The sequence below is a fragment of the Tripterygium wilfordii genome, chromosome 20 (assembly GCF_013401445.1).
Source record: "Tripterygium wilfordii isolate XIE 37 chromosome 20, ASM1340144v1, whole genome shotgun sequence".
Classification (NCBI taxonomy): domain Eukaryota; kingdom Viridiplantae; phylum Streptophyta; class Magnoliopsida; order Celastrales; family Celastraceae; genus Tripterygium; species Tripterygium wilfordii.
Genome location: NC_052251.1, coordinates 7,360,769 through 7,388,714, shown reverse-complemented (window position 1 = coordinate 7,388,714; position 27,946 = coordinate 7,360,769). Strand labels below are relative to the sequence as shown.

The following is a 27,946-nucleotide window of genomic DNA, read 5'->3' as shown; positions in this document are numbered from 1 at the left end:
ATCTATGAATATGAATTTGCCATCCAATCTATTAACTTAGCTCTCTATAGGAAGAACTTCAAGGCTTTCAGAGCTAAGGTGGTTGGTTTGGTTCAGAAAGCAACTGCTCTTCACAGAAGGGGGCCATCAGGGTACCATGTGTAAAGTCCTTTCAGAGATGGACAAGGCTAATATTTGGTTGCAAAGAACCACATTCTCCTTAACTAAAATCAGAGGTGCTTTCTTACGACTGTAAAGAAAAAGGATCCTATGTGTATACGTACATGTGAATGAAAAGGGATTAGCTATGTTACATAGTGTTTCGATGGTGATAGGATAGGCGAAGAATTCTAGTGTGGAACATGCAAATCCAACATAATTTCATGGTGAAATTACGAAAAAGGACCAGGCAAAGGCAACAAAATGATTATTAAAGTTTAAATTCAGACAGCCCATAAAGCACTAACAAAAACAAATAACTGGTTTCGGGTTTATACCAGAAAATATTAGCAATCCTTAAACAAAAAACTCCCAAAAAAGTCAAAACTGACAATGCACACTTCCTGTCTTGGTCTAAATATTTCATAATACAAGAATAGTGACTCATGATCAGATTCTCAGAAAGTTGCAACAAAATATATGATCAATAACATCATGATGCAAGGTATCAGTTCCACCCCTAATTCTAAATACAAAGAAATATAAATCTGTAAATCTTTACGCTCAGCCTAAAAATTTTAGGAGAACGAACAAAAACAGCCAAGACATATTTTAGTCCAAGAGATAAATTACTCATCACTGCACGTGTTTTAAAGGACCTCTCAGGGGTACCATATGCAGGAATTAAAAAAAAAAACTAGTAATTCAATTTCCTCATGCACTAGCCACATAGTGATTCTCATTCAATTAACGATGGACGAAACTATAATCCAACCAAAAATCTTCATCTAACTTCAAAATCTAACAACATTCAACAATTCAAAGAACTCCCACACCAAATCTGCATGTTTCCATGCTTCCACAGCAGCAACAACAGTCGCATCTGTCTCTTTTTCCTTTAGCATCAGGCCTCCTCCCATAGGAACCGTGCAAGGTTGATGGTGGTCAGGTAGAACATCTTTTGCTGCCACGTTTGGAAGTCTACATCAGTGACATATACATTTACGTATACTTTTACATATACGTTTACTCAATGCTGACACAATTTCCCAGCTTCTATAAATTTCAATGGCTATTGTGCTTTTATTGTCATTCAATACATAATTTGTATGCAGAATTGATATGCATTATCAACCAGAAATAACACCTTCCTTATATCAAACAAATGTAGAATTGCCATCATAAATTCGGGTGTTAACAAATTAACTAACAGATGCACTACTCGTCAATAGCAGTGTCTTTCTCAGTTACAAACAAGTCAAGAAATTGATAGTTAACATGCTTTTTCTTAGCTTTTGCAATAATGAAGCAATCAGTAGTAGTAATAAGCACTAATAATGATATCCAGTAATGAGAAACTCAAAATCGATTAATTGTCTAACAATGATTGAAACATTAAACCACTTGTGAATTTAAAGCAATCATTGACCGGTCATTTAACAATCTGAGTTTTCAAATTATATAGATAGCCTTTTAGTTTATAAGAAATATGCAATCATTAATTGTAAAATTTAACTTTGACAATAATTAAAAATTTTGCACACTTTTCCAGTGACCCTTATTCAACGAAATGAGTGTACAAAGTTTTTAACTTTTCAATGACACTAATGATTAAATCCTTGGTTTTCAAAATAACATCTCCTTGTCAAAACCGGTTACGGTAACAAGTTTAGCAGAAGTCAGTGGAAAGACTTTAAAGACAACTTCTTAAGAACCGGGTAGAGTTAAAATTTGGATGCACTCAATTCTTTCAAAAAATTAAAACAACAACTTCAATCATATACACAGAACTGGTATTTTATAATTAAATAGTACTATTAGCAAAACCGGGTAATACATGTTGAATAGAGTCAAAGATTTACCCAAGATTTACTTTATTGATTGAAGACTTTATTGACAAACTCAATATTGATTGAAGACTTTCCTTAATTGAAGATTCGGCAATCAATATTGATTTGTCTAAGTTCATAATTGATGCCTCAATTGTTGACTAATTGATGCCTCAATTGTTGACTTTGATAGTGACTTTGATAGAGATTGTAATTACGTAGATCATTGATTGTAAACCAATGTAATAGCTATATAGGTGTTTCCCACTTCAATAAAAGATATTGATTGCAAAATTAAGTTGGTATCGGAGCAAGGTTCTCTTAACATACTACCTCTCCATCACCGTAGCTACTAGGGGCCGACTGCTCCAACCATCCGACAGAAGCCGATTGCTTCGTCCATAACAGGTGCCGATTGCACCATTGAACCAGAATCTCATCCAGAAATTACAAACAACTCATGGCTGAATCCGGTGCTCTTATAGTTCCACCTGTGGTGACGCCAACTCAAGAACCAACCTCTATTCCTTATGGGATCAAACTGAATGGCTCAAATTTCACTCTTTGGTCTCAGGTGGTTACTATGTTCGTTGCTGGACGAGGAAAGATGGAATATCTCAAAGGTACGACCTCGAAACCTACTGTTAGTGACTCTACATATAACAAGTGGATGATGGAGGATGCTACTGTAAAAGGCTGGCTTATTGGCTCTATGGAGGCCGATATAATGAATCTTTTTATTCGTTTACCCACTGCAAATGATGTTTGGGATGCTGTGTCTCAAACATATTTTGAGGGTGCTGATAAATCTATTTTGTATGATCTGTCTCGAAAAGCTATGACAACTAAGCAGGCAGGGCGACCTGTGGCTGCATACTATTCCGATCTTAAGGTTATTTGGCAGGAGCTTGATCATCGTCGTCCAATTACCTTTACTCAGCCAGATGTGATTAAGACTCGAATGGCTGAAATTGATGAAGATCGAGTCTATTCTTTTTTGGCTGGGCTTGATGATATATATGATTCTGTTCGGGGAGATATTCTTCGTACTAATCCTCTACCTGGACCTGATAATGCTTTCTCAACTGTGAGACGTGAAGAACTTCGCCGGAATACAATGATGTCTTCAGAAGTTCCTCAGATGGCTATGGCAGTTCGAAAATATGGAACTCCAACAAGTTCTTTGTCACTGTCAGTACCTACTGGTGGTAAATGTACTCATTGCGGCAGCACCAAACATATTGTAGATACTTGCTTCAAAAAGCATGGATATCCCGAGTGGTGGCAGGCTCACAAAGAGCGATTACAAGCTCGAAAAGGTGGTAAAGTTGCGCTATGCACCTCACCTACAGTCCCAATGGCACCGACTCCTTCTTCAATGGATACCATGGCTTCCACTACTCCAGTTGATATCACTCACTCTGTGGTAGATCCTACTCTTCTCCAACAGTCAGGTAGTGTTGGTCTAGCCCTTCTTGCAACAAATTCTGAAAAAGATCCCGGTTGGATTCTTGACTCTGGTGCGACTAATCATATGACCTTTGATGCGTCCTTATTACATGATGCTTGTTTACCAAATTGCTCTACTGTCACCAATGCCAATGGTGTTTCATATCCGGTTACGGGCGCTGGAAGGGTTAACTTAACTCCTTCATTATCCTTGGAGCACACTTTATTGATTCCTGCTCTTTCCAATAATCTTTTATCTGTGCCACAAGTTACTACACAACTAAATTGTTTAGTATTAATATATCCTACTTTTTGTTTCCTTCAGGATCTCTGCAGCGGGGAGATAATTGGGCGTGGTACTAAGAGAGAGGGATTATATTATGTGGAAGATGTTAGTATGGGACGATCTCTATCAGCAAAAGGGTCATCTAGGGCATCAGAAGATCAGATTCGGTTATGGCATCATCGTTTGGGTCATGTCTCCTTTGGTTACTTGAAATATTTATTTCCTACTTTATTTTCTACATGTGAACCTTCCAATTTTCAGTGTGATACATGTGTTTTGGCCAAGAGTCATCGTGCTACTTATTCTGATAGTTCTAATAAAAGAGTTGTGCCTTTTGCGTTGGTTCATTCGGATGTTTGGGGACCTGCCCCTGTTACTACTTCTACTGGCTTTAGATGGTTTGTATTATTTATTGATGATTGCACTCGTATGACTTGGCTTTACCTTATGCGTCATAAGAGTGATGTGGCTGCTTGCTTCCGCACGTTTCATACCATGATCAAAACACAATTCTCTGCTAATTTACAAGTTCTTCGATCTGATAATGGTGGTGAATTTGTAAATCAGGAGTTACAAGCTTATTTTCAGACTCATGGAATTTTGCATGAAACCACTTGTCCTTATACACCACAACAGAATGGTGTTGCTGAGCGCCGAAACAGACAAATTTTGGAGATTACACGTGCTGCCCTTATTGGAGCCCACATGGCACCACGTTTTTGGGAAGAAGCTGTTACCACAGCTGTATATCTTTTGAATAGGGTACCCACTCGTGTTCTACAATTTCAGACACCACTTGATAAATTGGCATCCTATGTAACACTGCCATCGCACCTCACACTTCCTCCCCGGGTGTTTGGTTGTGTTGTGTTTGTACATTTACAGAAACATCTCCGCACGAAACTTGATCCTTGTGCCCTCAAGTGTGTATTTGTCGGTTATCATCCTTCACAAAAGGGTTACCGTTGTTTTCATCCTCCTACAAGTAAGTTCTATGTTACTATGGATGTCACCTTTTCTGAACATGAAATGTTTTTTTCTTCACCCAATTCCACGCTTCCGGGCCCGAGTGATGATACTGTTGTTGAAGCTCCAAATTGGATGGAGTTGTTTCCTGATCCACTGTGTGTTGCCGATACTGTTGCTGAAGCTCCCTCTCTCTCATCTTCGCTAGTACCCACTCCCGATACTCCTCGTACAGATCCTCCTGAGGTAAGCATTGAGTCTGATGTTAATACTAACAATATTTGTGATAATACTTGTGTCTCGATTGAAGCTGACAGATACGTACTCCCACCAAGAAGTACTCGTGGTGTTCCACCAGATAGATTTTCACCAGAGGTTGTGCGAAAAGTGAAATATCCTATTGCTCAGTATGCATCCACTCACCGACTGTCAAAGGAATGCCGAAGCTTTGTCAGTAATATGACTGTCATAGATATTCCTACTAAAGTGCAAGAGGCGTTGTTGGATCCAAAATGGGCAACTGCAATGACTGAGGAGATGACAGCACTTGAGAAAAATCAAACTTGGGAATTGGTGGAGTTGCCGAAAGGAAAAAAAGCTGTTGGTTGTAGGTGGGTGTACACCGTCAAGTGCAAGCCTGATGGTTCGGTTGATAGGTATAAAGCTAGGCTTGTGGCTAAAGGATTCACCCAGACGTATGGGGTTGATTATCAGGAAACGTTTGCTCCTGTTGCAAAAATTAATACGGTTCGAGTCCTAATATCCCTAGCTGCAAATTTTGATTGGCCTCTACAACAATATGATGTAAAAAATGCTTTTTTACATGGTGAGCTACAAGAAGAAGTTTATATGTCTCTGCCCCCAGGATATGAAGCTCCAGGTGATCAAAGTGTCGTGTGTAAACTGAAGAAAGCCTTATACGGGTTGAAACAATCTCCTCGAGCTTGGTTTGGTCGATTCCGACTTGCTATGAGAAGATTCGGCTATAAGCAAAGTAATGCAGATCACACTTTATTTTTGAAAAGAGTTGGTGATAAATTAACGGCTCTCATTATTTATGTTGACGACATGGTAGTGACAGGCAACGATTCTGAAGAAATGCGTAAACTGAGAGACTATTTGTCAACTGAATTTGATATGAAGGATTTGGGAGGATTAAAATATTTTTTGGGCATTGAAGTTGTTCGTTCTGAGCAAGGCATATTTTTATCCCAACGAAAGTATGTGCTTGACTTATTAACAGAAACTGGTATGCTTGGATGTCAGCCAATTGGATCTCCTATGGAACAAAATCATGGATTGGAAGAGTCTTCGAATCAAACTTCAATAGACAAATTACGATATCAAAGGTTAGTTGGGCGTTTAATCTATTTGTCTCATACGAGGCCAGATATTGCATATGCGGTCAGTGTTGTGAGTAGATTTATGCACAATCCTGGTAAACAACATATGGATGCAGTTATTAGAATTCTGAGATATTTAAAATCTGCACCGGGAAAAGGCTTACTTTTTTCTAAGAATGGGCATGCAGACGTATGGGGCTATACCGACTCAGATTGGGCAGGTAAAGGAGACCGAAGAAGATCAACCACTGGGTATTTAACTTTTGTTGGAGGAAATCTGGTTACTTGGAGAAGTAAAAAGCAAAAAGTTGTCTCATTGTCTAGTGCAGAAGCCGAATACAGAGCAATGGTGAAAGGTATTTGTGAGTTGTTATGGCTCAAACGGCTTATGGGGGAGCTGAGTTTGTCAATTAAAAAACCAATGAAATTGTATTGTGATAATCAGTCAGCAATTAAAATTGCTGAGAACCCAGTGCAACATGATCGGACTAAACATGTGGAAATTGATAGGAATTTCGTGTATGAAAAGCTAGAAGAAAAAATAATTGAAGTTCCGTATATGAAGACCGAAGATCAGTTGGCTGATGTGTTAACCAAGGGAGTGTCAAATTCAGTGTTTGCTGATTCACTTGTCAAGCTGGGCATATACGATGTCTATGCACCACCTTGAGGGGGAGTGTTGAATAGAGTCAAAGATTTACCCAAGATTTACTTTATTGATTGAAGACTTTATTGACAAACTCAATATTGATTGAAGACTTTCCTTAATTGAAGATTCGGCAATCAATATTGATTTGTCTAAGTTCATAATTGATGCCTCAATTGTTGACTAATTGATGCCTCAATTGTTGACTTTGATAGTGACTTTGATAGAGATTGTAATTACGTAGATCATTGATTGTAAACCAATGTAATAGCTATATAGGTGTTTCCCACTTCAATAAAAGATATTGATTGCAAAATTAAGTATACATGCATAAAGTAGGTGCCAACTAATAGAATGAATGACCAATTATTGTTTTCCAAAATATTTTCCAATTTACAAAAATGATTCACGGATGCAACTTTACAAAAATGATTCACGGATAAATCAAAGTTGAACACATAATTTTCAACTGCTTGGAAATAGAATACCCGACCGACAAACTACTAGAGCATATCAAAGAGCAAAGGCAAGGCAGTGTTGAGGTGCTAACCGGGTAACTGAGCAAATTAATCAAACAATATAAATGTACCAGATTGTGTGAGAAAACAAAGATTAGTAGTACCAGCTTCTATGAGAATCGAAACACACAGGAAGTAAAGATTAATCAATTTAAGATTGTTGGAAGATCAGTCACCAGACAAGGTAAATATTCTCCACATCCTGTTACCTATGCCAAAACATACTTAGAATTTCAATTTAAATAAAAAAAGGGGACCCATCTTGACTCTTATAATTTTGATGATATCCAAAATCTCTCATTTATGAATATGAATTTGCCATCCAATCTGTCTACTAGCTCCCAATAGGAAGAACTTTCAGGCTTTCAGAACTAAGGTGGTTGGTTTGGTTCAGAAAGCAACTGCTCTTCACAAAAGGGGGCCATCAGGATGCCATGTGTAAAGTCCCCTCAGAGATGGACAAAGCAAATAGTTGGTTACAAAGAACCACATTCTCCTTAACCAAAATCAGAGGTGCTTTCTTACAAATGTAAAGAAAAAGGATCCTATGTGTATACCTCTATGTGAATGAAAAGGGATAGCTGTGTTACACAGTGTTCAGATGGTGATAGGTAGGCAAAGAATTCTAGTGTGGACCATGCAAATCCAGCATAATTTCATGGCACGAAAATATGAAAAAGGACCAGGCAAAGGCAACCAAATGATTATTAAAGTTTACATTCAGACAGTACATAAAGCACTAACAAAAAAAAGGAACTGGTTTTGGGTTTATGCCAGAAAATATAAGTAATCCTTAATAAAATCCCAAAAAAGTCAAAAACTGGCAATGCACATTTCCTGTCTTGGTCTAAATATTGCATAACACAAGAATAGTGACTCATGATCAGATTCTCAGAAAGGTGCTACAAAATACATGATCAATAACATCATGATGCAAGGTATGGTATCAGTTACACCCCAAATTCTAAATACAAAGAAATAGAAATCTTTACCCTCAGCCTAAAATTTTAGGAGATGAACAAAACTTTCGAACAAGAGATAAATTTTTAGTAATAGAGATAAATTACTCATCACTGCATACACGTTTTAAAGGACCTCTCAGGACTACCGTATGCAGGAATAATCAAAAAAGAAATAATGATCAATAACATCATGATGCAAGGTATGGTATCAGTTACACCCCAAATTCTAAATACAAAGAAATAGAAATCTTTACCCTCAGCCTAAAATTTTAGGAGATGAACAAAACTTTCGAACAAGAGATAAATTTTTAGTAATAGAGATAAATTACTCATCACTGCATACTGTTGGACCAAGACTTAGTGTCGAGTCAACATTGTGTTTTTGATGATTGTGTATGATTGTATACTAAAATGTGTGTGAGCATGCTTGATTTGAACATATCCTAAAATGCTAGAAAACATGCTTAAATGGTTATTTGATTAATTGTTTAATATCTTAATTGTGCATATACACTTAAATGAAAGCTTATGCATATCTCTATGTGAATTTGATATCTATATATTTTTGAGATAGTGCTGGAAATTCAGTTTTGAAAACAAACATACATGGACTAAGTTAGGGCATTAATCTTCTAATGATCATAATTTATCTGAACCAACTTAGGTCCAAATGACTTGAAACTTGAACCACATGCACATAAAGGTCTAATATATGTTCTAGGACTATAATCATGATAAATTAAGTGCATCACATATATATTTGGTCATATGCTTAAATTCCGCCAAAACTAGGTTTTACCTAATTTTGTGCATATGTGTTCTTTGTGAACGTGGTGAACCAAATGAACTCCGATTTAAATGAAATTTCGTGTGCATCTTAGTTTCATCACTATGAACATATTTGACTTAGTAAAGTTCAAGAGAAAAGGTCATTTACACTGAGTTTTCAAAATAACATTGAATTTACACTTAGAATTTATCGGTTTCACTATTAGTGACTTATTTGCTTGGTTGAGTGACCAAACGATTTCCGATTGTTATGAAATTTTATATGGACATTCTAATATATATAAAATGATTTATCATGCAGTAATATGAATTTTCTGGGTTGTTTTTCTAATGTAATTAACCTATGCGCTCTATATGAAGCTCTTTGAGCTTACATGCAATTAGAGAGTTCTACTTCCTATTTCTTTGTAGGTTAATCATCATGAGGATGTTATATCACTCAGAATTCAGTTTGCTCAAGTGAATTGAAGTCAGGTTTTCGAGTATGAGTTTGGATCTCTAGAAAACCAAGAAAAACCTATGTTCATCAACCTTCCACTAAGGCATTTTGATTGATGATTGGAACTAGCCTTAGGGCTGTATAATATGGATATATTGGTGCTGCCAAATTCAGAGTTTGAAGTCAAGATTGGAGGGACATGTTTGGTCACGTGAAGGATCTCTTGTCTTCATCAAACAAGATCTTGCACATGCTTCCTTTATTGAGGTCAATGATCAGATTTTTGTGAGAAGACAATTGATGAAGCTAAATGACAAATGCAATGGTTGAAATTTGTAAGAGATGAGAAAGTATATTTTGCAACTAGACAAGACTTAGATTATGAATATATTCTTGAAGACTACAAGCTCCAATGGTACACTAATCTATGGCTGAGATTGAATTGTTTTGAATTATGAATGGATCAGATTACAACAAGACTTGAAGGGTTAAGATGACCATTTAAAAGGTGAATCCAATGGTTGTGCATAAGACCATATTCTTGCTTGCAATTTTTGACTTAAAAGAAGATCTTACTTGATTTTTGGAGTCAAAGATGGTTGCAAGTTGCTACACATTTTGTAGGAAATCATTGGAGATACCAAGGCCAAGATTTGGTGTAAGTTTGATCAAATGGTCAAAGAAGACAAAATTGTTGGAGATACCAAGGTCAAGATTTGGTGCAAGTTTGATCAAATTGTCAAAGATGGCTGCAAGTGCACATGACAACTCAAATCTTGGAAAGCTAGACTTGGAAAATAATGCAAGTGCAACGGCTACATATTGTAAGGTCAAGATTTAATGATCTATTCATTAAATGGCCAAGATTTGCACATGTAATTGAAGGTCGAGATTTGAAGATGGAAAAAGATCCAATGGTGGAAATCACAAGAGCTTGGTAAATTATAAAGAGGGGTTCTTCCTCATTCCAACTTGGAGAAGCCAAAATTACATTGAAGAAATTCTTGTTCTCAAAGCTTCCAAGCTAGTTTGTGCCATTGAATCCAAGCTTCTACCCAAGCCACTCTAAAGGCTTCCTCACTATTTTGCTTTTGCAAAGAGGGAGTGCTTTTCATTTGGCTTCTTATTTTCAGATTCGAAAATCCTCATTATTCTTCATTTTCTATCCAACCCGTGAGGTGATATTGTGATTCTAGAGTGTTCCTCAACCCCATTTGCTTAGTGCAAACCTTGAGTGAACCATTTATACCGAACACTTGTAAAAGTCCCTTCATTGGGCAAAAACCTTGTTGAGGTTGAGTTTAAGGGAGTGCTTGAAACCCTTGGTTGTAAAGTTTGAAGATTATCTTGAAATCTTCAGTTTTAAGGGTGACCTAAAAACCCTTGTGAGTTTTGTGGAGCTCTTGAGAAAACCACATCCTTAGTGGAGGTTGGAAAATCCTAGGTTGGTGAACCTAGGTAGTAGATGTAGGAGAAGAGTCTCCGAACTACTATAAATTGCTGTGTGGACTTTCTTGATTGCATTGCTTGCTTGTTGATTGATTAAGTGTTTTGATTGCAGAATTTTCTGAACCACTAGTCTGTCCGTGCACTGTTCACATAGCTAAACTTTGAATTTTAATCTGAATTTTCGATATAGTATTCATTAGGGTGTTGTGATACGGCATACCAAATTTCATTGAATTCTGACTTGATTTGCTAGGTGAAATTTGAGTTGTAAAATCTGTGCGCAGTGTGTTGTTTAAAAAATTTGTTTTTGCAATTCCTTGATTATTTGATAATTGATCATTCACCATATTGTATCACATCTTGCATTGAAATGAATATTGATTAAGATAATCATTAGAGTCCAAATTTGTGTGCTAATTGTTAATTGACATTGATTTCCTTTTAAATTATAAAAAGAGATTCCTATCGGAATTTGGGGACACAATTCACCCCCCTCTTGTGTTAAGTACGATCCATCAATTGGTATCGGAGCAGGTTTGCTAAAACATAGGATTAACACTCTTATTAGCATTTTTATGACTTACACAAATTTGCATGTTGAGGCCGAAAGCCTTTCTATGGATATTCCACCTATCTTTGATGGTGACTATCCATTTTGGAAGAATAGAATGAGAATATTTATTAAATCTAGAGGCATAGACGTATGGAGGGTAGTAAAGGATGGTCCTCATTGTCCTAGTAGGAGTAGAAGAGATGAATGGACAAATAAGGACATTGAATTAATGTGCTTAAATGTTTATGCTATTAATCTCTTTCATATCTCTCTTAGTAGGTGTGGACTTGACCATATTTCCGGATGTACAAATGCAAAGCAAGTTTGGGAAATGATGGAAAGAAAGTATGAAAGGTCAAATGGCGATGTGTGCCTAGTGACCAAAGTGGAGGAGACCTCTAGTGATAAAGAGGAAGAAATCAAGGCCAACCTTTGCTTGGTGGCAAAGGAAGAAGAGTTATCATCCATTCCGGATGATATGGTAAATGATTCTACACTACCCACTTATGATGAATTGAGTAATGTGTATGATGAATTATGTGATGCTCATGGTGACTTAATTTCTAAATACAAGCATGCTACAAAAGAAATATCTAGGCTTGTGAAAATTGAGAAATCACATGTGGATGAGATTAATGACTTGAATGATAAGTATGTTGATCTAAATGCAAAGCATGATAATATATATTTATCTCTTGATGCTTTGATGAAAGAAAATGAAAATCTTAGAAATGAATTATCTATGCATGCTTCTAGTAGTAACATGGCAAATTGTAATACTTCAAAGATTCATGATTTGGATGCCTTGCATGCTAGAGTGAATGAGTTAGAACAAGAGTTGAGAACATGGGATGAGCATGAATGTATAATTTTGAACAACTCTACTTCTTTGCAACTTGAGCTTGATGATGTGAAAGAAAAGTATAAGATGTTAGAAATTCAATTTTCTAAATTCTCTATGAGTTCATCAAAGCTTGATGAGTTGCTTGCCTCTCAAAGACACTACCTTGATAAGAGTGGACTTGGATTTGATCCTACGAAACTCAAAGAAACCTTGAGTAGTGTTAGTACCATAGCCAAGCCTTCAAAAGGCAAGGCCAAGTTAGCTCATCCCATGGGTGAGACTAGTACCTCTAGGGAAACTCATCCTAGACTAAGGAGAGTTCACCTAAGGAGGTTGTGGGTGCCAAAGGGTTTGTGTGATATTGATGTGAAAGAATATGTGAAGAATTCTTTTAATATTAATGTATATGCAATTATGGCCACTAACCCTAAAGGATCCAAGGTTTGGATACCTAAAACGTCTTGATCACACTTTATTTAGATGTGCTATGCATTAGTTTGGGATACTAGGCATTATTGATTTGTTTCTCTTTTAAAAATAAATTAAAATAAATTAAAAAAAAAAAAAATTTGAATGCTAGAACCTAAATGAAGGGGCTGCCCAAATATGATTTTTAATGATTGTCATTGAAAACGATTTTATTAGGTTATATGATGCTTGGATGTTGTATGAGAGTTATGCATTTATACTATTTTTAATCTTTATTGAAAAAGATTGCAAATTAAGCATGAAATGCATGATATGTATGACAAAGGTTGAATATGAGGAAATCATTGAACAAATTATTTTTGTAATTTTTATATGAAGAGAAAACCTAAAGTTATCCACTTTAGGAGTTTCAATTTAAAGATGTTTTTTTCTTGAATACAAAAGAAAATCTGGAGAAGTTTGATGATAAAAGTGATATTTGTATTCTTCTTGATTACTTATCTCTTTCTAGTGCACACAATGCTTTTGATGTTAAGCCTAGAATGGTTAAGGAAAGTGTTTGTGTTAATTTTTATGATATAACCACACTTGAGGTCAATGTGCTTGTAGAGAAATAATTTTCAGATTTGAAGGACCTTGGACATCCCAAGGAGTTAATCTAAAATGGTACCCGTGGGGTACTTATCTTGGATGAGGATGCACCATTGGTGAAGAGCTCAAAAGAAGATGAAGATCTCAAATGATGAAGCAACACCAATTGGTGAGGAAAGTGTGCAACCCTTGGGGGAGCAACTTTAAATCAAGGAAAATATATTCAAAACATGGACAAGCACAAACACTCTAAGGAAGGAACAAATATTAAAGGAATATCATCAAGATGCTCAAACAAAAAGCTAGGAGGGTTTCGACGGTCATTTCTTAAACCTTTAAACTCCTTTGCATTATTTTTGTTAGATGCTTAACTTTAACTCAATTGCATTTGGAATGTTTGATTTTGGATGATATATGCTTTAGACATGATTAAATGATGATGATACGTGCATTAAGTTTGAATGAAGCATCATGGGTGCATATTTGCTTAATTGGTATCTCTTGTTGTTTTTAATTGGATTGGAATACATTGATGATATGTGGTATGCATATTTTCTCAAATATTCATTGGTATGCATGATTGAAGGGGGAGCATGCCCTAAGTCTAGAAATTCATGTTTTATCATTAATTGAAAAAGATAGAACGTATGTTAAGTTTCTTAAGTGAACTTGTTGCATCTCTATAATTTGGAAGCAATATGTGGAATACATGACTTCTAGTGTGCTTTTATTACTATTCATGAACGCATGTATTTGGTTGGTGTGAACTCCTCTCCCTATTCCCTCTTGATTGATTACATTATGGGGAAGAGATAATGATTAGAAAAGATGCATTAAAATGACATATTCTAAATTGGTATACTTTCATGTGATATTTAGTATTTGAGCTTTTATTGACGAAACATACTTATCTTGTATCAAGCATGGTGCATCCTTAAACTAGTTCTTGAACTGACATATGAAATGGTTTATAGACCAAAGTTTAAGGGGGAGTGCATTTGCCATGTTTTGGTGAGAAGTATGTATGCTACTATGCTTGAAGTGAGGGGGAGCTAATATGAACATTACTTTGTACTCGATCTATAGCTCACTTCATTTGCATGATTGGAAACAATTAAGAATTTGAGTATTTTAAATTAAACCTTAAGATCTTTTTGATAATTACAAAAAGGGGGGAGAAAGAATATAGTTTTTGGATAAAGATTGTAGTTCTTGAAAAAATGGTACATCTTTAGAAAACTACATTGCACATTTTGGAATCATCAAAAAGGGGGAGATTGTTGGACCAAGACTTAGTGTCGAGTCAACATTGTGTTTTGATGATTGTGTATGATTGTATACTAAAATGTGTGTGAGCATGCTTGATTTGAACATATCCTAAAATGCTAGAAAACATGCTTAAATGGTTATTTGATTAATTGTTTAATATCTTAATTGTGCATATACACTTAAATGAAAGCTTATGCATATCTCTATGTGAATTTGATATCTATATATTTTTGAGATAGTGCTGGAAATTCAGTTTTGAAAACAAACATACATGGACTAAGTTAGGGCATTAATCTGCTAATGATCATAATTTATCTGAACCAACTTAGGTCCAAATGACTTGAAACTTGAACCACATGCACATAAAGGTCTAATATATGTTCTAGGACTATAATCATGATAAATTAAGTGCATCACATATATATTTGGTCATATGCTTAAATTCCGCCAAAACTAGGTTTTACCTAATTTTGTGCATATGTGTTCTTTGTGAACGTGGTGAACCAAATGAACTCCGATTTAAATGAAATTTCGTGTGCATCTTAGTTTCATCACTATGAACATATTTGACTTAGTAAAGTTCAAGAGAAAAGGTCATTTACACTGAGTTTTCAAAATAACATTGAATTTACACTTAGAATTTATCGGTTTCACTATTAGTGACTTATTTGCTTGGTTGAGTGACCAAACGATTTCCGATTGTTATGAAATTTTATATGGACATTCTAATATATATAAAATGATTTATCATGCAGTAATATGAATTTTCTGGGTTGTTTTTCTAATGTAATTAACCTATGCGCTCTATATGAAGCTCTTTGAGCTTACATGCAATTAGAGAGTTCTACTTCCTATTTCTTTGTAGGTTAATCATCATGAGGATGTTATATCACTCAGAATTCAGTTTGCTCAAGTGAATTGAAGTCAGGTTTTCGAGTATGAGTTTGGATCTCTAGAAAACCAAGAAAAACCTATGTTCATCAACCTTCCACTAAGGCATTTTGATTGATGATTGGAACTAGCCTTAGGGCTGTATAATATGGATATATTGGTGCTGCCAAATTCAGAGTTTGAAGTCAAGATTGGAGGGACATGTTTGGTCACGTGAAGGATCTCTTGTCTTCATCAAACAAGATCTTGCACATGCTTCCTTTATTGAGGTCAATGATCAGATTTTTGTGAGAAGACAATTGATGAAGCTAAATGACAAATGCAATGGTTGAAATTTGTAAGAGATGAGAAAGTATATTTTGCAACTAGACAAGACTTAGATTATGAATATATTCTTGAAGACTACAAGCTCCAATGGTACACTAATCTATGGCTGAGATTGAATTGTTTTGAATTATGAATGGATCAGATTACAACAAGACTTGAAGGGTTAAGATGACCATTTAAAAGGTGAATCCAATGGTTGTGCATAAGACCATATTCTTGCTTGCAATTTTTGACTTAAAAGAAGATCTTACTTGATTTTTGGAGTCAAAGATGGTTGCAAGTTGCTACACATTTTGTAGGAAATCATTGGAGATACCAAGGCCAAGATTTGGTGTAAGTTTGATCAAATGGTCAAAGAAGACAAAATTGTTGGAGATACCAAGGTCAAGATTTGGTGCAAGTTTGATCAAATTGTCAAAGATGGCTGCAAGTGCACATGACAACTCAAATCTTGGAAAGCTAGACTTGGAAAATAATGCAAGTGCAACGGCTACATATTGTAAGGTCAAGATTTAATGATCTATTCATTAAATGGCCAAGATTTGCACATGTAATTGAAGGTCGAGATTTGAAGATGGAAAAAGATCCAATGGTGGAAATCACAAGAGCTTGGTAAATTATAAAGAGGGGTTCTTCCTCATTCCAACTTGGAGAAGCCAAAATTACATTGAAGAAATTCTTGTTCTCAAAGCTTCCAAGCTAGTTTGTGCCATTGAATCCAAGCTTCTACCCAAGCCACTCTAAAGGCTTCCTCACTATTTTGCTTTTGCAAAGAGGGAGTGCTTTTCATTTGGCTTCTTATTTTCAGATTCGAAAATCCTCATTATTCTTCATTTTCTATCCAACCCGTGAGGTGATATTGTGATTCTAGAGTGTTCCTCAACCCCATTTGCTTAGTGCAAACCTTGAGTGAACCATTTATACCGAACACTTGTAAAAGTCCCTTCATTGGGCAAAAACCTTGTTGAGGTTGAGTTTAAGGGAGTGCTTGAAACCCTTGGTTGTAAAGTTTGAAGATTATCTTGAAATCTTCAGTTTTAAGGGTGACCTAAAAACCCTTGTGAGTTTTGTGGAGCTCTTGAGAAAACCACATCCTTAGTGGAGGTTGGAAAATCCTAGGTTGGTGAACCTAGGTAGTAGATGTAGGAGAAGAGTCTCCGAACTACTATAAATTGCTGTGTGGACTTTCTTGATTGCATTGCTTGCTTGTTGATTGATTAAGTGTTTTGATTGCAGAATTTTCTGAACCACTAGTCTGTCCGTGCACTGTTCACATAGCTAAACTTTGAATTTTAATCTGAATTTTCGATATAGTATTCATTAGGGTGTTGTGATACTGCATACCAAATTTCATTGAATTCTGACTTGATTTGCTAGGTGAAATTTGAGTTGTAAAATCTGTGCGCAGTGTGTTGTTTAAAAAATCTGTTTTTGCAATTCCTTGATTATTTGATAATTGATCATTCACCATATTGTATCACATCTTGCATTGAAATGAATATTGATTAAGATAATCATTAGAGTCCAAATTTGTGTGCTAATTGTTAATTGACATTGATTTCCTTTTAAATTATAAAAAGAGATTCCTATCGGAATTTGGGGACACAATTCACCCCCCTCTTGTGTTAAGTACGATCCATCACATACACGTTTTAAAGGACCTCTCAGGAGTACCGTATGCAGGAATAATCAAAAAAGAAATAATAACCAGTAAATTCACTTTCCTCATGCAATAAGAAACAGAATCACTAGAGCAATAGTAGCCACAGTGATTCTCATTCGATTAAGGACGGACGAAACTATAAACCAACAAAAAAGAAAACTTCAATTATGACGTCTGATAAATTTTCTAACTTCATAGTCTAACAACATTCAACAATTCAAAGAACTCCCACAGAATACGAAAAAAAAAAAATCACACAGTGCGTAGTTCAAATGTTAAATCGATCAAACACACGAAAACAAAACAGCAAGCAACGAAATTGAAATGTTAGCAGTTAAATATGATGAGCTACGATTTGCCTTGTTGAGCACGCACTCTCTCGAAGAATTCAAGAGCTGGACGCACTTAGCGTGATCGAAAGGAGATTGAGTAACGCAAGTGAGCAGATCCAGCGCCTCCTGTGCACATACCGGCTGTGCGCGTGCCTCGTCCATCCTGATTATCTAGAGCTAGGGTTTAAGGTTCCCAGATACTAAAACCTGTGATTGTGATTTTTGAAAGAGAGGAAAAAAGGGTTTTTAGGAAATCGCTAGCCATTCAGGGGAAGCAATACAGGAGCTACTTGTTCAATATATGAATGATCCACAAGCACCTAGCGAATCTCGAGGACAGGGCCAGTCCGCTGGTTTGAAATTCGCGGGCCAATTTGAAACCCTTTATTAGGCCCACCTATAACTATGAATTTGTTAGAAAAAGTTTCACATCGTTAAAATAAAAATTTAATGAAAAATGAAATATTAATGTTACTTTTAAAACTGTTAGACATCTAGGTCTATTTTAAAAAACTTTATGTAAGTCTATTTTTTTGTTTCATATATAAAAACGTTTAAAATTTTCATAATTCCAAATTTGACCTTCATACAAAAAATAAAAGGAAAAATATGATCAACTCGAGAATGTAGAAAACGATCTCAGTCCCGCCTCTGTCGTCGCCTCCCTTGCTAAAGTTGATTACATGATCAATGCTTCTATGATCTGCATTTGTCAGCTACCGTTTTTAGATTAGCAAAGGATTGCATGTTCTGGAGTATAGGAGAGATTGAATTTTTGAAAGAGTCAATTAAATTTAAGGTACCCAATATGTGTGCTTCCACTTGAGATTTGTTTACTGTGTTGATCATTTATGATGGATGAAGAGTTATTGTTACTTTGTACATTTGATTCGAAACTATGGTTTTGAATATTGGTAGTGGTTTTGACATTAATTTTCTAGTATGTAAGTTGTCTGATAGTTGGAGCTATTGTGTTAGTGACAATATTTCTATTTCTTATTCTTTGCCTGGACATCCTCGTTGTTTATTGAGAAATCAAAATGAATTAAAGAGTATGATATGTTTAGCTTGTGCATTTAGTTTGAAGTTTGTTGATATTAATGTTACTGCTAAAACAGTTGATCGAGAAATAATAATAATTAGGAACCCAAATGTATTCTCCATGTCTTCAAAAGTTGTTGATTCAGATAATTTATATCAAAAGGGATTAGAATATATTATTGCAAAAACGGAAACATCAGTTAATGTTGTTGTTTGTGCAAATAAAGATAATCTTCTAGATAATCAATGTTCTTCAACTAGTAAGAGATTATTCTTTTCATCTCATTGGTCTCATGCTATTACTCACGTTGGGCAGATATTTGAGGGAGGTGTAGAGGGATTTAGGTCTGCACTTTGTAGGTATTCATTGAGACAGGTTTTTAAGTTCAATTATGTGAAGAATAATAAGGACAAGGTCTCAACCAAGTGTATAGTGAGAAATATTCACAGGGATGTAGTTGGTATGTATTTGTATTGAATTCGAAGGTGAATGTATTTTGTTATGTGAAGAAATTTATAAAAGAGCACAATTGTCAATTGTTTTTATCTAATGGTGATTCTAGTAGGTTGAGTTCTAACCACATAGCATAGACGATTAAGGACCAGATTAAAGTTAATCCAGCATTGTCTAGTGTCACTGTGGCAAATCTTATGCAAACAATTTATGGATTGACTGTATCATATAAAAAGGCATGGAGAGTTGTTAATAAGGCTAGGTCCAGGTATTTTGGTGAACTATATGAGTCCTTTAAATAGCTAAGGTGGTATGTGGAAGCTGCGATGACTTATAATTCTGATAGTCACATTATTTTAGAAGTGGATGGCGAATCAAAGAGATTACATCGTATTTTCATTGCATTTCATGCTTGCATTCATGTTTCCAAATTTTGTAGGCCGATATTGTTCATGGATGGGACATTCGTGAAGGAAAGGTTTAAGGGTGCCATATTATCCACCACTGGAAAGGACGATGACCAAGGTAATTGATATTTTAAATAATTTAATATTAATATTTTAAATGTTAGTGTATTCATGTTACTCTTTTATAATGTCATTGTTTTATTGTTTATATTTATAATCTTACTATTTTTATAATTAATTGTATTGATGTCTATAATGTTACAATTTTTTTTGTTGTTGTGTCTGAATGTCAACTTACATTTGTTAAAGATCAAAATGCTGGTTTATTGGATGCTTTGCATAGAGTTTTCCCTGCAACCAACCATTTTTTATGTCTACAATATTTGAAGAACAACTTTAGGGATAAATTCAATCGTGGTGCATTTACAAATATTTTTAGGGAGCAAATGATGTTTTTATTTTGGGAATGTGCACATGCTCCAACAAAAGCGTTGTTTAGCAAGAAGCTCAATGAATTAAGATGGAAATGAGGTTTTATTGTGGATACTTTTCTACAAAGGTTACCCCTTCGAAAATTGGACCAACGCGTATAGTAGAAGAAGTCGTTATGGTGAGATGTCATCGAACACTGCAGAGTCTTTCAATGCATGAATAATTGATGCTAGAAGATTGCCCATCACACCTATGATAGATGCCATAAGAATAAAGCTTATGAATTGGTTTTCAGAGAGGAAGAAAGAAGCAACAATGGAATGGGATAGTGAGGTTCAAAGATGACTAAAAAATAGAATCTACATGTGTTTGAGGGAAAGACGTGGAATGTTAGGATGTCTGCATCAATGGTCTTTGAAGTCTTTTATGATCCTGTTAATGTTAACATAAGAGAATACAAATGTTTCTATCACAATTGGTAACTAGTTGGATTCCCCTGTTCTCATGCAACTATTGTTAAAACTAGGTCTGGTTTACCTATGAATGATATTATGGAACACTATTTTCATGTTGGTACATATCGAAGATGGTATGAATAAAGTATATATCACATTCCAACATTTTCAAGACCAAGATTAGGAATATCTTATGAGAATGATATTCTTGCATCGCTTACGAAAAGACAATCTGGGAGGCCTAAAAAGAGAATATTCATATCAAGTGGGAGCTTGTTAAGAGGATACGATGTTCTAGGTGTGTGATGAAACCTAAGAAACCAAAAGGGTTTTCCAAACCAAACTTGCGTAAAACACATGAAAGAGTTGAGAAAGAATTCTCAATTTTGTTATTAATAATTTCGTAACCTACTATTGACAATAAAACTGGTATATATAGTCATAAGCAACTCCTAATACTTACATAATTGAAACAACTACTTTCTAATAATCAGCATTATACTCAGCTATTAATATCAAATAGGAAACTAACTAACTATTCTGACTATATTAGTAATAGAATTCCCACTATCACAATACTAGCCACTTTGCAATACTTCATCATCTGTTGTGCTGCCTAAGTCTTCGTTCTTCCTAGCTTGTTGGCTAACTGGCCCCTGACCAGACCGACTCGACTGGGCTCAATCCATCTTTATCTTATAGCGACAAGCCTGGTTGTAAGCATTCTTGAGTCTGCGACCTTGATCCTTGTCAATATGACAAACTAGGTAGTCATAACTAGAAAACATGTAAGGAGGCATTAGGGTCTTAAGGTGTCATTTTAAAATGGGGTTCCCTTTATTTTGATAAATAATTCATATTTTCTGCTTTTCCTCATGTACACAGTTGAGTCATTTTTAAATGACAAAATTTATATTATCATTAGCAGCTAAAATCTAAAAAAGTGAAATATATTTTTGTCACCTAATATCTTTTAACCATCTCCTGCTTAAATTTTCTCAATTACTACCACCTCACCACTATATCTAACTAAGCCACTTGGAGATTAGTGATTACATGCACTTTTTACCAATTTTTAAGGTTACTACCAATACTTGGAAGCCTAAGTTATGGTTTCTTTTTTTTTCCAGCTCGGTGTTTCTTCTGGTTGTGGATGTGGGGGGGTCTGATCTCATCCTCTCTAAAGTTCTTTATGTGATGGTTGTGGGGTGTCCTTTTTGGGTGGGGCAATTTTCTTTTAGTTTAAGCTCTAAACTTTTTGACACTGGTTTCATTTTGGCTTTTATGGGTGTCTTATCTTTATGCTATAGGTTTTGTGTGTTTCTTATGGTTGTGGCTGTGAAGGGTTCTGATCTCATCCTCTCTAAAGTTCTTTATGTGATGGTTATGGGGTGTCATTTTTGGTTGGGGCAATTTTCTTTTAGTTTAAGCTCTAAACTTTTTGACACTAATTTCATTATGGCTTTTATGGGTGTCTTATCTTTATGTTATCGGTTTTGTTTTGGGGTTCATTAGGAACATTCAAAGAAACTATAACATCATTTAAATGGAAACAATACTTTTATATCACTTACATCAATAACATTAAGAAATATTTCACATTAAAAAGATTGTCAAATATGACAAATCGATTCCATATGTTAGCAACTAGTTTAACCATTGGCCAACTCATTGCCATTCTCACTATCTCCTTCCTTGTTCTTTTCTTTTGAGGAATATTTGGATATTCCTCAAGATCAATAATCCCAACATTTTTCTGAGAAGGAACTTTTGTCTTCTTTTTTAAACCTGGGTATGTGAACTCTAGATCAGTCTTTGTTTTCCTCTATTTGCCCTTTAGTCCACGTACCATTGATGTTTGCACATTTTGGACTAGCTAGTGTACCTATTGTGTCAATGCATTTTGTTGTGTAATGTTGTGTACTTGCAGCATAATCACTTGTTTAGCAAGAGATTCATTTTCAGATTCAAGCTTCTCCAAATTAAGTTTTATCGTGGCCAATTTTCGTAAGGCTTCATTTAGTTATTCATATAGTTATTGCTCTCTAGATTTTGAGTCTTTTATTTGTCTTTCCAAATCTTCAATTTTAGTTTTTACCTCAGTCTTAGGTGGGACATCATTTTCTTTATAAACTACAATATCTTTTTGTGACGACTCATCTTTCTTAGTTCTTCCATTCTCCTTCCTCCTGTTTCTTGTTTTTTCTTCCTTCTTCTTTTTCTGATAATTCCACTTCTCCACCTTCTACTTTCTCCCCCTCTATTTGTGATGAGTCCTCTTCTTGTTCTTCTCCTATTTTTTAATTCTTCAAAAACTAAATCTTCTTCTTGTGATGGCTCCTCTTCCCTATTTTCTCCCTCAACATTTTATTATTCTTCTATATCTTCTCATATGCTTTCTACTTCTAAATCTATCTCTTTTTTTGAATCTCTATTTTCTTCCCGTTCTGAATCTTCTTCAATTTCTTCATCTTCTTCTGATTTTGTTTATTGTACGTCTTCCTCATCAATCGCATCTATCATCATCTTCTTTTCTTTTGATTTTGTTGCTATTAATTCACTTGTATTTATCTGTATCGACACAATGTCAATGAACATAAAAAACATAAGCAATATCATTAGACCTATTATTACCATTTAGAAACAATATCATTTTATCATTGTTATTGTTTTGGAGCATTAACAATGTATTATAAAAAATACTTGTAAGACAAACAACTAGATTAACTTACTTTCTTCCCTTCAATCTTCAAGACCAATGATTTCAACATGTTCACACAACAAATATTGTTATCACACATGGAAGAAAAATAAATGTCAATAAAATTTTGTACAACTATATATTTATTATTTGTGCAAGATATAGACGCATGATGATTTATAAAGCAATAACTTACTAGTAAGGCCATAACATAGGTGGCGACATTTAATGGAGTGTCCATTGTGCGCATATAGTCTTGTACAGGCCATCAAGAATTTGGGAAGACCAATCATATGTAGTCATTCGGCTTATATCATCAACATATTAAATGTATGCCCATCCAAGTGACTGCTTTTATTGGAACGCAAAGTGATACAAGGAAGAAAAGAGTAACTAACCTAGTTATATCTTCAATGTCAACATTTTTTCTTCCTCTGATTGCATTATTCAAAGCTACAAATATTTTTGTCTTAATAATGCGATTGCATTTGTTCCTTTGTTCAACAAATTTTGTTGTCATCTTCCTCTCCCTTTTCCTAAAAGCAATTTCTTCTTCTCCATCCATCAGTAATTGTAAATATCAACATGATGTCATTGTGACTCAATTGCAACTTCTTCCTATTGATATAAAATTCTCCTGATTTGACATTGAATAAAAATATCATATCAGGAATGATGTCATCAAACTTTCTGTATTATTTTGCTATCTAGATTGTCTTTCATGATGCTTTTCATATGATTCAAGAAAGGATTTTTCTTTAGAAGGATCATATGCTATTCTCGGTATTTTATTCTTTTGATCTCTCGTATTACTAATTGTAGATTTGATTTGTATTGTGATGAAAGTTGTAGAGGTCATGTGACATTTTTTTTATAATTTTCAGCGACTAACAAATGTTCTATGAATATATCTATAAACTATGTGAACGAGGTGACAAAATTGTTTGGCAACCTAATGAACCATTGTAACACATGATTGACTAGGCTACACTCAAATCCCTTGCACATACATGCCTCATGGAGTTTGTGCAAGATCGATATCAAGAACTTCCCAGTTTGCACTTAGCAACATGATCTTCCAAATCAATGGTACCGTCGAACAGTTTCCACTTTAGACAAGTGACCTTATTTGGCATGTCCACTAGGGCGATAGAGTCAACAAATGGCAAGTCGACAAAGCTTCTAGGAAGGGTTTTTTATTAGGGTTAGTACTTCTGAGATCCTGCCTATCTTGGCCTCCATTTCTGCTAATATGTGCACGAATTCTGAATTGGGAGTTTCATCAATGACATTATGTAACATCACCTTTCTGGAGGATTCATGAAGTTTGTCGTGGTGGTGACGGTGTTCCAGACCATTGACAACTGTAATCCATAGTCGCGCATCCCCCTTCAAATTGGCTCCCTTGAAGGATGATCGTAGAGGTACGGAATAACTGGAACTCTCTAATGACCTTAGACGATAAAATTCTTATGCACGAAAATTACAAAGACGACCACCGATAACCTATAAAATCAAGCATAAGAGAGATCATGATGTTGGTTACACCATTGTGGTGCCGGGTGATGAACCTTTGATGATTAAATTAGGATTTCGAAGAATATGTACGGAGAGGGAAATTGAGGACTTTTGAGAGAGAATAATGATATTGACTTAGTACCTCCCATTTTTTAACCTATTTTTTGAGGCAAGAGCCCCTCATATTTATATATATTCAACCGAGGGGCCGCTCCAGTAAATCAGTGGAATCATAATCTGTCTGATCAATAACAATGGAATACCAATATAAAACAATGAAATTTCATTCGAAAACAATGGAATCCTATCAAAAAACAATTAAATGTCATCCACCAAAATATTAATAACACTGATATAACATCCAAAATATATCAATTAACTACATGTTATGCATCCTTTTAGCTAAATTGACTTGATTCCTTCAAGAACTAAAGAAATTTACAAAATCAACAAGTCGAATGACATTTATGATAATATATTTAAGAAAAAAAGTTGAATTATATAGTTTATAGATTTATACACTATTAGATCATCAATTCCTAGTGTTGGTGTTGTCATTATACCTATAGTATGAAATTTATTATTCTATGTAATCATTATAAAAACCGTTGTTTCTAAATAAATGGATTTAGTTTAAATTAAATGGAATATCAAAATTGTTTGAATTTAAAATCAATGGAATAACGAAATGTCTAACACCAAAATATATGGAACAAAATTAAAAAATAAAGAAAAAACTAAAGTATTGTTTAAACCAATGGAATAACCAGAAGTATGAAACCAAAATCAATGAAATAACCAGAGGTCTGACACCAAAATCATTGAAATGACATTAAAATTAATGGAATAACTATTTGTCTGACACTAAAATCAATGACATTAAAAACAAATTAATAACATAAACATTGTTTTATATAAATGGAATAATCAATAATTCCATTGTTTTTTAAAAAATGGACTTCACAAATAAACTTGGCATTCCATAATGTCATTGAATTCAGGCTTTTCCTTGTGTTTAACATGTTCAAACTTTCAATGCAATTACAAAACTAACTCATTCGAGTAAAAACAACAACGAAATGAACATAACTCAAATCATAAACCTCAACAAATCGATTTACCCATTCCAGAACCCAAACAAACAAAATCAAGATAAAAAAATTATAATCCATACAAATTTTCACACTAACCTCTCTATTAGCGTCCGATTGTGAGAAAAGTATATGGACGACAACAACCGACTTCAAACAACTTCCTTGCAATTAATAGTGGCACGTAACTAAGAATGTCAATTCAACATTTGAGAGAAGATACGATCTACGTGCAGTATATGTCGCACAAAACCCTAAATTTGAGAGCTAGTGTGAAGTTTTCAAATTTAAAATTTTTTCAGCTTGACTTGTTGACATGGACATGTCACATAGAAGCCATGTAGACTTGGGATGGATTGTTCCTTAATTCAAGTGAAATCCTAATATTAGTTGAGTTTTTGAATGTGACAATAAAATATATGATAATTATGTAATACTCCTAATAGTCTTTTATGATTATGCAAGCACAACACTAGGGCTCGGGCTTCGGGCCTCGGGCCGGGCCAACTAAGAACATGAGGCCCAGGCCCGGGCCGGGCCCATAGAGCTCGGGCTTCGGGCTCGGGCCTCTGGCCGGGCTCCCACGGCCCGTCACTATTCATCCTCTTTGAAAATTATAAAATTAAGTTGTTCATCATAGGATTCAAACTTGAGACTTTTAAATAGGAGAGTAATGAACTGACCACCAAGCCAAAACTACTTTCATGTTATACCTGTCAACTAATTAAATTATTATCTTTACATACCACCTGTTATATTTTTAACACAATTAAATAATTTTAGTTTTACTTAATCAGTATTGATTTTAAATTTTATAATATACACATCTATAGTTTTAAATAGTTTAATTTTATACTTATTTTATTAAATCTTATGGTCTTAAGATTTTATCAACATTTATGAGTAAATGGTCATATTATGGCTTTAGGGTTAGTGCTTAGGTTTGGGGTTTAGGTCCTTTAGGATTTAAGATCTTTAGGTTTAGGGCATTTAGGGTTTAGGGTCTTTAGGGTTAAGGGTTTAGGGTTTAGGGTTTAGGGCCTTTAGGGTTTAGGGGTTTAGGGTTTTGGGGTTTAGAGTTTAGGGCCTTTAGGGTTTTGGAGATTAAATCCGCACAGGTCGGGTCGGATCGGATCGGAGACAAATTGTCAGCCCTGCTTACAATTGATTAATGACATAATTGTACTTTAATTTTTATACAATTGAACAATATTTTATAGAGGGTGAAATATATACGTATTATGTGTATATATATATACACATACATTACAATAATATATATATACACACATATATATTATATATTATATATACATACATATATCTATATATATATATATACACACACACACATACATTGCAATAATATATATATACACATATATATTATATATTATATATACATATCTATATCTATATATGTATGTATGTATATATTACATATATATATGTATGTATATATATATATATGCAGACAGTGCATGCACTGTCTGCATATGTATATATATATACATACACAGACAGTGTGCACTGTCTGTGTATGTATATATATATGTATGTGTGTGTATGTGTATATATATATATATATATATATATATATATATATATATATATATATATATATAAATAAATAATGTCGGGTTTGGGTCGGGCTCGGGCCTGGCCAAAATTGGCCCGAGGTGTCGGGCTTGGGGCGGGCCCGGCCCAAAAAACAGAGCCCAGGCCCTCCCAAGGGGTCGGGCCGGGCTGCCCAGGCCCGGTCTACTTTCGGGCCGGGCCGGGCTTTGGCCCGCGGGCTGGGGCCGGGCCTAGACCCGCGGGCCAAATGGTGAGCCCTACACAACACCTCATTAAAGCATCCACAATGAGACTTGTTTCAAGTGCTGCAAAACTCACTTTCTCCATGTATCTAGTGCTATATTTCTACAATGGCAAGTTTTGGACACTCCAAAAATCAAGCAAAACTTAGAGTCACTCCACATTTGAAGTAGCTATTAATTGATGAATAGTGAAGTGAGAGACGATGGAAAATAAGAGAGAGAAGAGGGCGAAAAAGAGTATTAAGTGTTGGCTCAAATGTGCCTACTGTGGATGTATTGGAATGTAACACTTGTTAAATGGATAGTTACATGAG

General features: G+C 34.9%; 1 protein-coding gene across 2 annotated transcripts; it reads right to left on the bottom strand.

Moving 5' to 3' along the window:
* Positions 1-593: 593 nt before the first annotated feature.
* On the bottom strand, positions 594-18,002 carry LOC119986560. Of its 2 annotated transcripts, none has more exons than XR_005465286.1 (2): positions 17,757-18,002; positions 594-1,102 (listed from the first exon to the last, which is right to left on the bottom strand). XR_005465286.1 is itself a non-coding variant. In XM_038831169.1 (2 exons), exons 1-2 carry the CDS (start codon positions 17,873-17,875, stop codon positions 933-935), a joined length of 312 nt encoding a protein of 103 aa, XP_038687097.1. In that variant the 5' UTR covers positions 17,876-18,002; the 3' UTR covers positions 594-932. The 2 variants fall into 2 exon arrangements, 1 of the variants encoding a protein (XP_038687097.1); XM_038831169.1 differs by having other exon boundaries at positions 17,734-18,002.
* Positions 18,003-27,946: the final 9,944 nt, after the last annotated feature.